The sequence below is a fragment of the Mesoplodon densirostris genome, chromosome 6 (assembly GCF_025265405.1).
Source record: "Mesoplodon densirostris isolate mMesDen1 chromosome 6, mMesDen1 primary haplotype, whole genome shotgun sequence".
NCBI lineage: Eukaryota > Metazoa > Chordata > Mammalia > Artiodactyla > Ziphiidae > Mesoplodon > Mesoplodon densirostris.
In genome coordinates this window covers 7962807-7975819 of record NC_082666.1, presented here as the reverse complement: position 1 = coordinate 7975819, position 13013 = coordinate 7962807, and the positions used below count along the sequence as shown (strand labels likewise).

General features: G+C 56.2%; 1 protein-coding gene across 3 annotated transcripts; it reads right to left on the bottom strand.

Annotated features, from left to right (window-relative positions):
- Positions 1-220: 220 nt before the first annotated feature.
- On the bottom strand, positions 221-9485 carry ST6GALNAC4 (ST6 N-acetylgalactosaminide alpha-2,6-sialyltransferase 4). 3 transcript variants are annotated; one of them, XM_060102174.1, is made up of 6 exons: positions 9335-9422; positions 8824-8910; positions 7061-7246; positions 3506-3918; positions 1768-1936; positions 221-925 (listed from the first exon to the last, which is right to left on the bottom strand). In XM_060102174.1, exons 2-6 carry the CDS (start codon positions 8833-8835, stop codon positions 809-811), a joined length of 897 nt encoding a protein of 298 aa, XP_059958157.1. In that variant the 5' UTR covers positions 8836-8910; positions 9335-9422; the 3' UTR covers positions 221-808. The 3 variants fall into 3 exon arrangements, with proteins under 3 accessions (XP_059958157.1, XP_059958156.1, XP_059958158.1); XM_060102173.1 differs by having other exon boundaries at positions 1829-1936; XM_060102175.1 differs by lacking the exon at positions 8824-8910 and having other exon boundaries at positions 1829-1936; positions 9335-9485.
- Positions 9486-13013: the final 3528 nt, after the last annotated feature.

The window sequence follows — 13013 nt, the reverse complement described above, 5'->3', positions numbered from 1 at the left end:
CCTCTGAGCTGGGGTGTTCCCTAGGTCAAGTGCAGTCATGGGGTCAGACTCCCTGACCTGGTGGGGAAGTGGGTAGGTTCCTGGGGAAGAAACATGCAGGCAGATTAAATGGCCAGAAGCCCAGCCGGCTGTATGTATGCCCTCAAGACAACAGGTCATGGCATTGTGGTGGCGAGAGGAGCCCCAATCCCCACCCCCAGACACATGACAACAGCCAGGACAGGCTTCCAGAAAACATGTTTACCCATACACTCCAGAGGTGGCCCTGGCAGTCACAGTTCAAAGGCCCCTTCGCCCAACAAACCCCAAGCTCTGGGTTGCCCTGACCAGGGCGACAAGCCTGGGAAGTGTGGCACCAAAGGCAGGTGGACAGGGAGTGCAGAGAGGAAGGGCCAGGGCTGGTGCTCGGTTGAAATTCATGGTGCTGGTGAATGCAGGGCCGCCAGCCCCGGGAGCAAAGGCCACCGGACAGACTCAGAGGTGGGACGAACCCGACTCAGATTACTCAGTGAGCAGGGGTAGGGAGGAGGGTGCAAAGGTCACCACGACCCTCGTCTTCTCCCCATAAGTCTAGAGGCCTGAGATGGCCCCAAGTGTCCCCAGGGTAGGGCAGGAAGGGAACTGCGGTCTGCTCAGCACATGACAGGAGGCAGGACCCATAAATTAAATGTCTTTGGTGGAGTGTGGTCGGAACAGAGGCCTGGTGAAGGCCTTGTGGCTGGCTGGGCGATGGGGCTACTGGGTCCTCCAGGACGGGTGGGCGAACACGATGGGCCTCTTCTTGGCCCAGCGGGAGAACACAGCCTTCTCAGTGATGAAGCGGTGAGCGCTGCGGGGTGCCCGCTCGTGTGCCAGGTACATCTGACACTCGTCCAGCCGGCCCTTCTCGAAGTAGTGGTAAGGCACCGAGGGGTGGCTCTCCTCCCTGCGGGCGGGGAACAGGGACGAGCGTGAGGCACCAGAACTCGCCCGCCTCCCGCCAGACCCTGCCACCTGCCGGACACCACCCTCGCCAGGTACTACAGGCCACAGAGCCCCATGCTTGGTCCCAGGGGAGGCCAGAACCAAGGAGGGACAGGGCAGCCCCTGAGGATCCCAAAGGCCAGGGTTCAAGCCCTGGCTCTGCCTCTTGCAAGCTGGCTGACTCTAGGCCAAAGTCGTACGCCGTGAGCTTCAATAACCCATCTGTAAAATGGGGATGGTGATTATCTATCTTCTCGGCTGAAACCACAGGTCAACCTATGCAAAGCGCCTGGTGCTGGGCTCTTGGTGAGGGAGCCCTCATTCCCCGCAGCATGGAGCTGCCAGCCCTGCACACCCAGCTACTCACTGGCTGTCTGGCCAGGTGCCACGGCAGAGGGCACACGGGCTACTACCATGTCACCCACGTGCTCAGCAAAGAAGTTCCAAAAAGAACAGAGGGTGAAGACGTGGGACCCTTTCAGTTCAGTTAGTTATGTTAGTTATGATAACGCTGAGATATATAATATCACAAGTCAGAACTTAGGTGTCATAGATCACTGGCACCATCAGCCCTGATGTCGTGGTAGGCACTTTGGTAGATTATTCTCTCTCTAAACCTTTCCATAACCTTCTGAGGAACGTGTGATTATTTTCTCTCTTGGACATGAGAAATTAGAGGCTCTGGGAGGTGGCGGCCAGGCCCAAAGGCCACACAGGCAGAGCGGAGGCTGGTATCCAGCCCGTTCCAGAGGCCGGGCCCCTTCCCACCCTGTGCCTCGGCCACCCATTGGGAAGCCCACGCACCCTCCAGCATGGACAGGGCCCACGCATGGTGCCCTCCCGCCCGGCGCCTGGCTGGCTTGACCTGCAGTAGCTGTCGCTGACCATTCCATAGACCACGATCTCCTCACACAGCTCCAGGGCGAGAATCATGGTGAACCAGCCGGTGCTGAGAAAGGAGCCTGACTGCCTCCTGGCAGAGAGAGGGAAGCAGTCAGCCAGCCGCAAGCCCCAACTCAACTGGCAGCAAGGTGGCCCCAGCCTCAGCTCTCTCAAGGCACAGCACTGGTTCCCCTCCCAGCCGAGGGCCTCTCACCTTGACGCCCACAGGGGGGCTCTGGGGGTGCCTGAGGACGGGGCAGCCCCAGCCCAAGGCCAGCAGTGGGCAACAGGTGGGGGTGGGGTGCAAAGCCGGGTCCGTTCAACTCTTCCCACCCACAGAGGACTTGAGCAAACCACCCCTCTCCCAGTGGTGGTGCAGCAGCCCTGATCACATCCTGTCCACAGCTAAGGGACCAAGCTTGGGGATGGGGAAGAGGGTCGTCTGGAGTCAAGCACCAGCACTGGTCACTCTCCCAGCCGAGGGCCACTCACCTCCACCTCGACCGAGGGGTTGTGGGGTGATTCAGTCACTCAAACTGAACACCTCCCAAGCCCTGTGCTGGCCTGAACCGGCCCCGCCCACTGCTAACATTCTCAAGGGAGGGGGCAGCTGGGAGAGAACTGCTGGGAAGACAAGAAACAAAAGAATGGGATGAAGGATGTCAGGTGGCAGATGCTCCTTCATTTGGGGTCAACGTGACACTCCATCCACATCTGGAAGCAAACAGTCATTTGTGGGAAGACCTGGGGGAAGGAACGGCACGTGCACGGGACTGCAGCGTGGATGTCTGAGGAGGCCCAGATGGCCCGGGTGGCCGGAACAGGGTAAGCGAAGGAGGATGAGGTCACAGAAGCAGGCAGGGGCCAAATCACGTGGGGCTTGTAGGCCAGGGGAGGGAGGAGGTGGGAGTGTGGACTTTACTCTCCTCATGATGCGAAGCTGCTGTAGGGTGAGGGCAGGTGACTGATGGGATGAATTCCCTGGGGCAGTTGGAGCTCAGACTGCAGGGGGTGCTGCGAGGGCAGGAGGGGATGGTGGCTTAGGTCAAGGTGGCACCCGTGGGCACGGGAGGAGATTCGAGAGCCCATTGTACGTGGCGGGTGATGAAACAAGGGGAGTCGAGGGTAAAGCCCAAGTGTTTGTCTGAAAAACTGGAAGCTGGCGGCCATATTTTCTGAGCTGGGGAGGTGGCGGGGAGGAGCCCGTGCGTGGAGGTGGGGGCCACAGGAGTCGGGGCACTCTTTTAGGCGTGTGGTAGAATGAGATCTTGAGGGCAGCGCCTGGTGCATGAAAAAGGCTGTTAGAACTGTCACTGTTGCTTTCCTTATCGGGAAGGGACGTCAGAGACCAGTTCAGGTCTCAGAGCATCCCCTCCAGAGAGAAGAGCTCCCTGACGCGGGCCCACACCAGTCACCCCACAACGCGGGCTGGCGAGGCCGAACGCACCTCACCACCCTTTGGAATTCCTCATCGCTAAGATAACTCGATGAATGACAGCCCTCTGATTCCCAGCCCCCATCAGAGGGCAGGACCGCCTCCGCCTGTACCACTGCTGAGCCCCAGCGCCTGACAGAGCAGACCCTCGATGGACCAGAGGCTGCTGGAGAAGGCAGGCCCCCAGCCGCCAGGGAGACCCCAGCAGGCAGGCCCCTGGCTCACCGGTTCTTGCCCGTCTCGTCCTGGAAGACCTGGTCGCAGTAGGCCATCATGCGCTCGGTGAAGGTGTACACCTGCAGGCCCGGGTACGTGCTGGTGAGCTGCAGCAGCAGGCGGTAGGTGCGGCCGCCCAGCGCCCGGTCCATGTGTCTCCCCTGGCCCCACACCACGTAGACGGTGTCGCGGGCCTGCTGGAAGTAGTGGGAGTAGTTCTGCAGCAGCAGAGGCACGCTCGTGTGGGAGACGACCCGCAGGGTGCTGCGCCGGCCCACGTCCGCCTCGAAGCCCACGGTGGGCGCCTGGTTCATGCGCAGCACACACTCCGCACCGTCGATCTTGGCACCCAGGCCCGAGCCCAGCATCTGGCCCGAGCTGGACACCACGGCACAGCTGCGGCACGGCTCTCGGACCAGCGGCTGCAGGGGGAGGTAGAGAGAAAGAAAGTCCTGGGGGGCTTCCCTGGTGGCTCAGTGGTGAAGAATCTGCCTGCCAATGCAGGGGACACAGGTTCGAGCCCTGGTCCGGGAAGATCCCACGTGCCGTGGAGCAACTAAGCCCGTGTGCCACAACGGCTGAGCCTGCGCTCTGGAGCCCGTGAGCCACAACTACCGAAGCCCACGCACCGAGAGCCCGTGCACCGCAACAAGAGAAGCCACCGCAATGAGAAGCCCGTGCACCGCAACAAAGAGCAGCCCCCGCTCACTGCAACTAGAGAAAGCCTGCTCGAAGCAATGAAGACCCCACACAGCCAAAAATAAATAAAATAAAATCAATTTCTATAAAAAAAGAATGGAAACTAAAACAATTCTTTAAAAAAAAAAAAAGAAAGAAAGAAAGTCCTGGGCACACTGCTTCCACCTGCCTGCTCCTCCACCCAGGAACACCCCCTGACCACACTTGACATCTGTATCAGTAAAGGGATGTAAGTCTCTTTATCAACCCATTTTGCAGATGAGGAAACCGAGGCTGGGCAGCTGGAGTGACCTTCTCAAGGTCAGACCGATGACAAGTGGCAGAGCTAAGATTCTGTGTTCAGGGAACCTTCGTGCTTCCTCATCAGCCACATTCCTGACCCTGGTCTCTATTGCTGAGGCCCTAAGAGGCCCTACATTGCATTTCCTCATTAGGGTTACATAAGCAAATATTTATAAAGCACTCAGAGCAGTGCCTGGCACAGACTGGGTGTCACGTATGTGTTTGTTAGGTAAATATGAACCTCAGCTCTTAGGAATCACGCTTAGGTCACTCCCTCCTCTGCCCCAGTCCCATTCTCATTGTCCCAGTTTATAAGTAAAAGCAGTCTTTAGTGCCCACGACAACACTGGGAACCTCTGGTTCTGAGCCTCACTCCTGGCTCTGCCCTTCCTAGCTGTGGGCTTAGGCAAGTCACTTTGCCTCTCTGAGCCTCAATTCCCTCATCTGTAAAATGGTGATGAAAATAGCATCTACTTGACCAGGTTGTAAGGAAGGATTCAATTAAAAATGCCTGGAGAGTGATCAGCACAGACCAAGGGCACAGTAAGGGTCCAACCCTCACCTCATTATCCCCCAAGAGGCGGAAGCTGAGCCAACAAGCCTGCAAATATTCACTGGGTGTCAGGGGTCAGGGCTCCCAGAAAAGGACTTGCTGCCTACTCCAGGCCTCCATTCCCTCCTGGGGGAACACAGGTTTATGGAGGCGTGTAAAGGATATGGGAACATTAATTCTAGTCAATAAAAGACACAGCGTTGTAGCCCACTCAGGGACATTTTATGTCTGACATAATGTTGATTTAAGAACTCGTAGCCCCAGTTTCCACGTCCCAGCGATAAACAACAAGATTTCCTTATTCTGCCTTCAGTTTGAGCCTGACCTGACAACTGGGGTCTGGTCAGATCCAAGGTCACCATCAGCCCCAGGAGGTGTTCTGCTTGTCCTACACAGGGTCTTTAAGACAATTAATACTTAATTTATAAAAATCAGCCCTTTTGACATTCCAAACTTAGATTTTGTGCTCTGTTAACAAACTTGGGGGACTTGCCTGGTGGTGCAGTGGTTATGAATCCACCTGCCAATGCAGGAGACACAGGTTCAATCCCTGGTCTGGGAAGATCCCACGTGCCATGGAGCAACTAAGCCCGTGTGCCACAACGACTGAGCCTGCACTCTAGGGCCCGCAAGCCACAACTACAGAACCCACGTGCTGCAACTACTGAAGCCCCCCCGGCTAGAGCCCGTGCTCCGCAACAAGAGAAGCCACTGCAATGAGAAGCCCACACACCGCAACGAAGAGTAGACCCCACTCGCCGCAACTAGAGAAAGCCCGTGCGCAGCAACAATGACCCAACGCAGCCAAAAATAAATAAAAAACAAACAAACAACAACAACAACAAAATTCAGAGCATCTGGCCACCCTGGGCCCACGTCACCATGAGCTCTGAGCATCTGAAATGAACATTGGCCATGACCATGGAGCTGGGACAGCGTCCACCCAGCCCACCTCGCCATTTGTCCCACCTGGCCAAACCTGTATGGCACTTGAGTTTGTCCCCCCCCCGACCCCAGCTGTTTTTGCATCCTGATCAAAGATTTACACAGCACCCGTTCTAAACACTGTCCATGAATCATCCAGTTGGACCTGCACAGCAACCCTACCGAGATAGGAACGGTAATGACAGCCTTTTACAGATAAGGCAACTGTGACTCAGAGGGTTGAAGGCCTGAACTAGGTCTCCTCCAAGCCAGGGTCCCTGAGCACACCTCCCTCTGACCAACGTTCAGAGAGCTGTCAAACTCCTGGGAGCTTCCTGCACCAGGTGTCATTGGGGGATGCCTTTGAGAAACATACCAGATGGGGCCGTTGAAATCAGGGTGAAGGGGGTAAAGTGCTCCAAACCTCGCCCAGCAGAGCAAGCATGGGGAGGTGTGTGCCGTGGGGCAGGGGCCTCAGCTGCCTTGTCACCCCTGGGCCCCACTGTCCCTGTCTCCCCCAGAGGGAGAGCTCTGGGGCTGATATGACTTTTATCTGTGTCATCTGTATCCCCAGCAGCAATCAGCAAGGCACCAAATACACACTTGCTGAACAAACGGATTGTGCATAGACAGGTAAATCTAAAGATGCACGCATCACCGTGATGTGATGATGTCTGGCTCCCCTCGCTGGACTGGGAGTTCCAGGTGGCCACCCTGTCTGACTCACCTTTTTTTATCCCCAGCACCCAGCTGAGAGCAGCCAGGCAATTATTTGTTGAATTAAAAAAAAAAGACATTTGGGAATTCCCTGATGGTCCAATGGTTAGAACTCGGCACGTTCACTGCCATGGCCCACGTTCAATCCCTGGTCGGGGAACTAAGATCCTGTAAGCTGCGTGGTGCGGCCAAAAAAAAAAAAAAAAAGACACTTCCTCTTAGAACTTGAGGCTCAGAGAGGTAAAGTGACAGGTCAGCTTGTGAGCAGGAGCCAAACCCAGGGTCCAGGCTGGCCTGACATGAGCCCATTTCTCACAACCCCAGAGAGCTGGGGGCACCCTGGTAGCCTCGGTCGGGCCTGCCCCCCACATGTTGCCCAGCCAACTCACCTTGCCATCTGGCACACTGCTGTAGCCACTGAAGTGCTGGGGCCCTGGCACAGTGGGCCTGGAGTTGATAGAGAGGTGCGAGTCCAGGCAGGAGGCCAGGCAGAAGGGCAGGCAGGCCCAGCAGCACAGCAGGATGTAGACAGCGGAGAAGCCCAAGGAGCACAGGATGATGAGTAGGAGCCGACCCTGGGGGAGACAGTTGTCATGGGGTGGGAGTGGGGGTCGCTGGGACTCCTAGAAGCTTCTGCAGGGGTGCTGTACCCCAGCCTCAGGGGTCCAAACCCCAGCTCAGTAGTTCCCAGAACATCAGCAGAGGCCACCATCTCTGTTAACCAGGCCTTCCTCTGGGCTGCCAGGCTCAGAGCACATGACCCTGAGGTGAGCCCTATTATTATTCCTATATTCTAGATAAGGGAACCAACTTGGGGTGAAATGCGTAGCTCAAGGCCACACAGGAAGAAAGTAGCAGGGTGGGGCCTCAAAACCAGAAACCGTGCTCTTAACCAGAAGCTGAGGTGTACTGTGCAGCCTTGGGTATAACTCTCCACCTCTCTGGGCCTGTTTCCTCTTTGAAATAGATAATGCCCGCAGCGTGAACTTACTGTGAGGACAGTGGCCAAAGCACTACCATGAAGTGCTGTGCACATGAGGACAGGAGAGTGGCCCATCAGAAGGGCAACCAGCTCCCTTCAGACCCTGGGATGAGGCTGCCTGCATGCCCATAGCCCATCCCCTCCCCCAGCTGACTCAGTGGCCATCCCCCTAGCTGATGATCGCGATTTGGGTCAGCAGACCGGGTGAGTAAAGGGATGGTAGAAAGGGATGTGAGGGGAGCATCATTCAACGAATGGTTTCAATAACTGAAAGCTGCAGCCCAGAGGCTCCCGCCTCCAGAAACCACGTGCCAAAGGCCATCTGAACCAGGAAGCCCTCCTGGCCCACTGCCCGGTGGGCAGACTTAATGAGTACCCCCCACCAAGCCTTCCAGGCGGGGTCGCCTAGTGGGGGACACAACCCGGGCCTGCCATTGTGTGCTGGGGCCACCTTGGTCACCACCTGTGTCTCTCTGGGTGCTAACTTTCTCCCAGCCTACCCAAGGCACAGGTCCCTCTGCCGCCCCTCAGAAACCACTGAGCGGCTGGCTGGGGCTCTGTGAAAACCAGAGGTGAAAAAGCAGCCCCCCAGCTCCCCCAGGCATATCCTGCCAGAGGCCTTTGCTATTCTGCCCACAAGCCACTTCAGCTTCTAAAAATAAATCTCTGTGTGGCCAGCTGTGCGGAGGAGGGGGTTCAGCCCCTGAGGCCTCAGGCTGTGCCTGGCACCTGGTCCCCTGCTCACAAGGGACCCAGAGACCTTGATTCAGGCAGCCGTGGCTGACTTCCCACAACATCCAAGGCTCTCACCAGGGGCTCCTGAATAAAATCAAGAGCAGCTAAACTGAACTTTCCCAACATATCCCAGTCCCAGGTAGACAGATGCCTCACCTGGCTGACCTTGGATGCTCACAGGAGGTAGTACTATTATCTCCATTCTACAAGGAAGAGGGGCAAGGCCCTGAAACCAGAGATGGAATGCCACTTGCCTGGGGCCACACAGCCTGCCAGATCAGGGCTGGCCTTTGAGGCCAGTCTGGCCTTCTCCTCAGCTCAGGGGCAGTGGAGTCGGAAGTGACAGTCAGCCCTGGGGTGGGAAAGGCTACTGAGGCTGCTGTGCCAGAAGCCACCTCCAAGTCCCCGGTGAGCCTTCCGACTTCCGCCACTTACCGGAGCCTTCATGCTGTCACTGCCGCTCAGCAGCCGGGTGGCTGCTGTCTCCGGGGATCAGGCTGGGAAGGGATGGGAGCCAGGGACCTGCCAAGACCCAGACACTCAGAGCTGGGTCCCAGGCCTCTGAGGAAACTGCCCAGGGAAACTGAGGCAGGGGAGGGTACAGGCCGGGATCAGGGCAGATGGCTTCTGGGAATCAAACGCCTTAAAGTCGCCAAACGCGGGGAAGCACTGTCCCCCTCCTAAAGGAGCTGGAATCAGTGACCCTTGGGAAACCTCCAGCCAACCCAGTCCCCATTGCACAGATGGGGAAGGAGAGGCAGACGAGAGGAGCCCTCGGCTCAAGGTCAGCCCTCGACTCTGGGTCGGACAGAAGCAGGAGCCTGGAGCCTCGACGCCCATCCCATCTCTCCTACCTCACTAATGGAGAGGCCTGGGGCGGGACAGCACGAGGGATTTCCACCCCACTGCCAGATTCCACCACCCCCTCACCCGGCCGGGCGCTAACCTGGAGGGCAGGTTGGGACGCGCCGGCTGCTCCCGATCCGCAGCTCCGAGCTCCATGACCCGCGGGCCGGACGAGCCGGGCAGGAAGCCGGAAAACAGCAGCGCCGTCTCCGCAGCTTCTGGAGGCTAGAAACTGAAAGGGTGGTCGCTGCCGGCGGCAGGGGCGGGGTTTGCCGCGACGGGGAGGAGACAGGGGCGCTGGGGGCGGGGCTGAACGGCGGTGGCGGGGCTTACGAGCGCGGCCTGCGCGGCGTGAGTGGGAAGTACGCGGCTGGCAGTGGCGGAGAGGCCTCCGGGACTGGGGGCCGGGCCTCGGCAGCTGGGGGCGGAGCCTGAGCTCCAGCGTCTCCCCTCTTCTGCCCTCCCGCACGTCTCCCAAGCTCCTGCGGGAGGTGGGTTGGGTGGTTCCCGTAGGAAAGGGCTAGAGGGTGTCGGAGCCAATGTGCCGTGGCTCCCTTGTCGTCCGGACTGGAGTTTCTCCATTTATGAAGTCGGGCGGCGGGGGGCGGAGAGGGGGGCGGTGCGGGACGGTAATTAAACGGGTTTTAGGCTCAGGCAGCCCCGGGTTTCAAGCTTGGTAGGGTTGCCAGATTTAGCAAGTAAAATACAGGATGCCCACTTATATTGGAATTTCAGCAACAACCAATAATTATATTAGAAATCTGAACTTCCAGTGTCATTGGGCGTCCTGTATTTTCTCTGGCAACCTTACCTGGACTACCTCGGGTGAGTTCACCTGAGCCTCAGTTTCTCTCCTCTGTGGAGTGGGGGTGATGATAGCACCTACCTGATGATAGCATCTCCCAGTGAGATGGTGCAGAGGCATCTTGTGGCAGAGCCAAGATTCAAAGCCTGGGCAGTCACTGCAGAGCCAGGGCTCTGACCACCTACTTTCATCTCCCAAACACCCCCCTTTTGCTGCAAGATCCAGCGGTAAGACCAGGTTAGAATCACAGGACTGGAGATATAGAAAACATAACCATGGGACCTCCCTGGTGGTCCAGTGGTTAAGAATCGGTCTTGCAATGCAGGGGATGCCGGCTCGATCCCTGGTGAGGGAACTGAGATCCCACATGCTGCAGGACAACTAAGCCCGTGCCACAACTAATGAGCCTGGGTACTCTAGAGCCTGTGCACTGCAACTAAGACCTGATACAGCAAATAAATAAATAAACATTTAAAAAAACCAAAAAAACCCCCAAAACCATAACCAGTATTCAATTCATGAGTCACTTGGTTTATTGCACACAACACAGGTTAGTGGGAAAAATAGAAAAGGGGGTAACAAACAACTCCAAGGAGAAGACTGGGAAGGTCACATCTCAGCACGAGCGAGTGGCGGGCTTTGGTCCAGCTGAACCAGAATCTCATGACAAATGTGAGTGGGAAGTTCCCTTCTGCTCCAACAGAGCATCCGTCTGGAACAGCTCTCAGCAGCATGGAGTCCTCCAGCAAAGAGCCTTCAAGTTGCTCAGTCTTGTGGTCTCATTTTAAAGGATCTGCCTGTAGGGTGTAACAGTTATGCCCCAAAGAATCTTGTCTCTTTTTGGCTACGCCAGGCGGCATGTGGGATCTTAGTTCCCAACCAGGGATGGAAACCATGCCCCCTGCAGTGGAAGTGCAGAGTCTTAACCACTGGACCACCAGGGAAGTCCCTAAAGCAACACTATTAATTTATGACACTCAGACACTTGCAGTCCTGTACTGGACAGTTCACAACAACTAATATGGAAGTTCACATTGGCCACTGTGACTCCATCTTGAATTACTGAGCTTAAATCCTATGAGTTTCACACAAGATGAGGAAGAATCATGGTACAAAACACCCCCCTTCTCAAAGTGTCCTCCAATTCGAAGCCAACTCATTGTAGGGCCCCTGCAGGTGCTGAAATGTGTCCCATTCGAAGGCTCACCTGGGGTCCCTCGGGGATTCAAAATCAAGTGCTTTCCGGGGCCAGGTAGGATTGAAGGGGCAAATAGGAGGCAATTGGGAGAGGTGGGCCTGGGGTGAAGTGGAGAGCATACTTCCCATCTACACTGTTTTTCTTTTTTACAAAATGCTTTGAAAGAAAGCATTGAAAGAAAGCTCATCTTACCACACGCATCCCCTTCTGCAGGGCCCTGGCCTGGGAACCAGCCTGGGCTCGGGCTCTGGTCCCATTTCAAACTCTATTTTCCTATTTCTAAGAGGTTCTGGTGTGGGCACAACAGCAGGGTATCTGTGTTGGGTATCTGCACCCAGATCAGCAGCTTTCCAGGGCTAGCACTCCATATGCAAAGCCAAATTCCCCCAAGCCGGTGATCTAGGCCTCCATGCTTCTCCCCATCCTGTTGGGGGCTCTGTTGAAGCAGCCCTGCCCCCGGGGCCTCCACTGAGCACAAGCCTTCCTTGTATCCCCCACTCCAGCCAGTTCAGTCTCTCTCCGTGGCCCCAACCCCAAGGGGAAAATGATATGTTCCCTATGGATTCATTGATCACCCACAATGGCTGGTGACGATTCCTTCCCCAGAGAGGCAAATCCTTCCTTGCTAAGGCCACATGGAGACATGGTCAAGTTCCTGTCTTGACAAGCCCAGACATGCCCAAATGTCCTGGGCTCCCAGAGTAGATGAGGATCATACATCCACAGTGGAACTGACACTGGGAAGTCCCACAGCCTCAGATGAAGCTCTTCAATTTGGTTTTGGCAAAAATCCTCTCCTTACTCTTCTTCATAGAATAAGGAGGCCCTCCTGCATCCTTCTTAATCACCGTCCACCCACCCTGGCCGCAGTTCCAATCTCCAGTTGCATTGAGCTCGTTCCTACTTCAGGACTTTTGCACTTGCTATATCCTCTACCTGGTCTTCTCTATTCAGATGGCCAGCTTTTTCTTGTCATTCAGCTCAAATATCACCTCCTCAGAAAGGCCCTTGCCAACTCTTCTATCCAACACCGCACCACCATCCTTCTTGTCCCAACCTGATTTATTTTTTTCATAGTACTTGTCACACTCTGAAATCATGCTGCGTACTAACTGGTTTTCTTGTTTATGGTCCATCTGCCCACCAGCTTCTAAGCTCCATGCGGGCAGTCAGGTCAGTCATGTTCTTAGGGCATTTCCAACACCGGCACAGTGCCCGGCACAGACTCAGTGCTAGATAATGTCTGTTGAATGAGCCAGTTTGAAGAGCCAGGAGTCCTGGGCCTCGTGAGACCTTGGACAAGCCACTTCCTTTCCAGCCGCAGGCCCTGCCTCAGCCCATTGCCAGAGACCCAAAGTGGGTAGGGGCTGAGCCATCCCCATCTATGAGCGTAGGGCTCGGGCCCTGACTCAGCTCCGTCGGATCCAGATCCCAGGGAAGTGTAGGGCCAAACCCCAGTTTCCTGCTGTGCTGCCCTTCCACCACAGAGTCTCCACCACCCACCCACCTCCTTAGTGATGACTTTAATGCACTCTATGTCTCAGCTTCCTGCTGAGCCAGAACAAGAAATGCTCTGTGGCTTGTGCCAGCTCAGAAAGGTAGAGTCACCCAGATAGCTTGGGGTGATGTCAATTATATTTATGTATATATATTCCAGGAACCCGCACTCCAGCCCTGCAGCATAAGATTTCCCTTTCCTCTCCCTTCCCCCACCAGCCATTTTTCCTCCTTTTCTCTCAAGGCCAATGGAATGGCAGTGGTGGGTGTAACTGAGTG

Bases quoted from the DNA above. Each gene is read 5' to 3' on its own strand.
- ST6GALNAC4 (XM_060102173.1), bottom strand. The intron at 3,919-7,060 runs GTGAGTTGGCTG...CTCCCCCTGCAG, and splicing joins GCAGTGTGCCAGATGGCAAG to CCGCTGGTCCGAGAGCCGTG. The intron at 1,937-3,505 runs GTGAGCCAGGGG...TCTCTCTGCCAG, and splicing joins GACGAGACGGGCAAGAACCG to GAGGCAGTCAGGCTCCTTTC.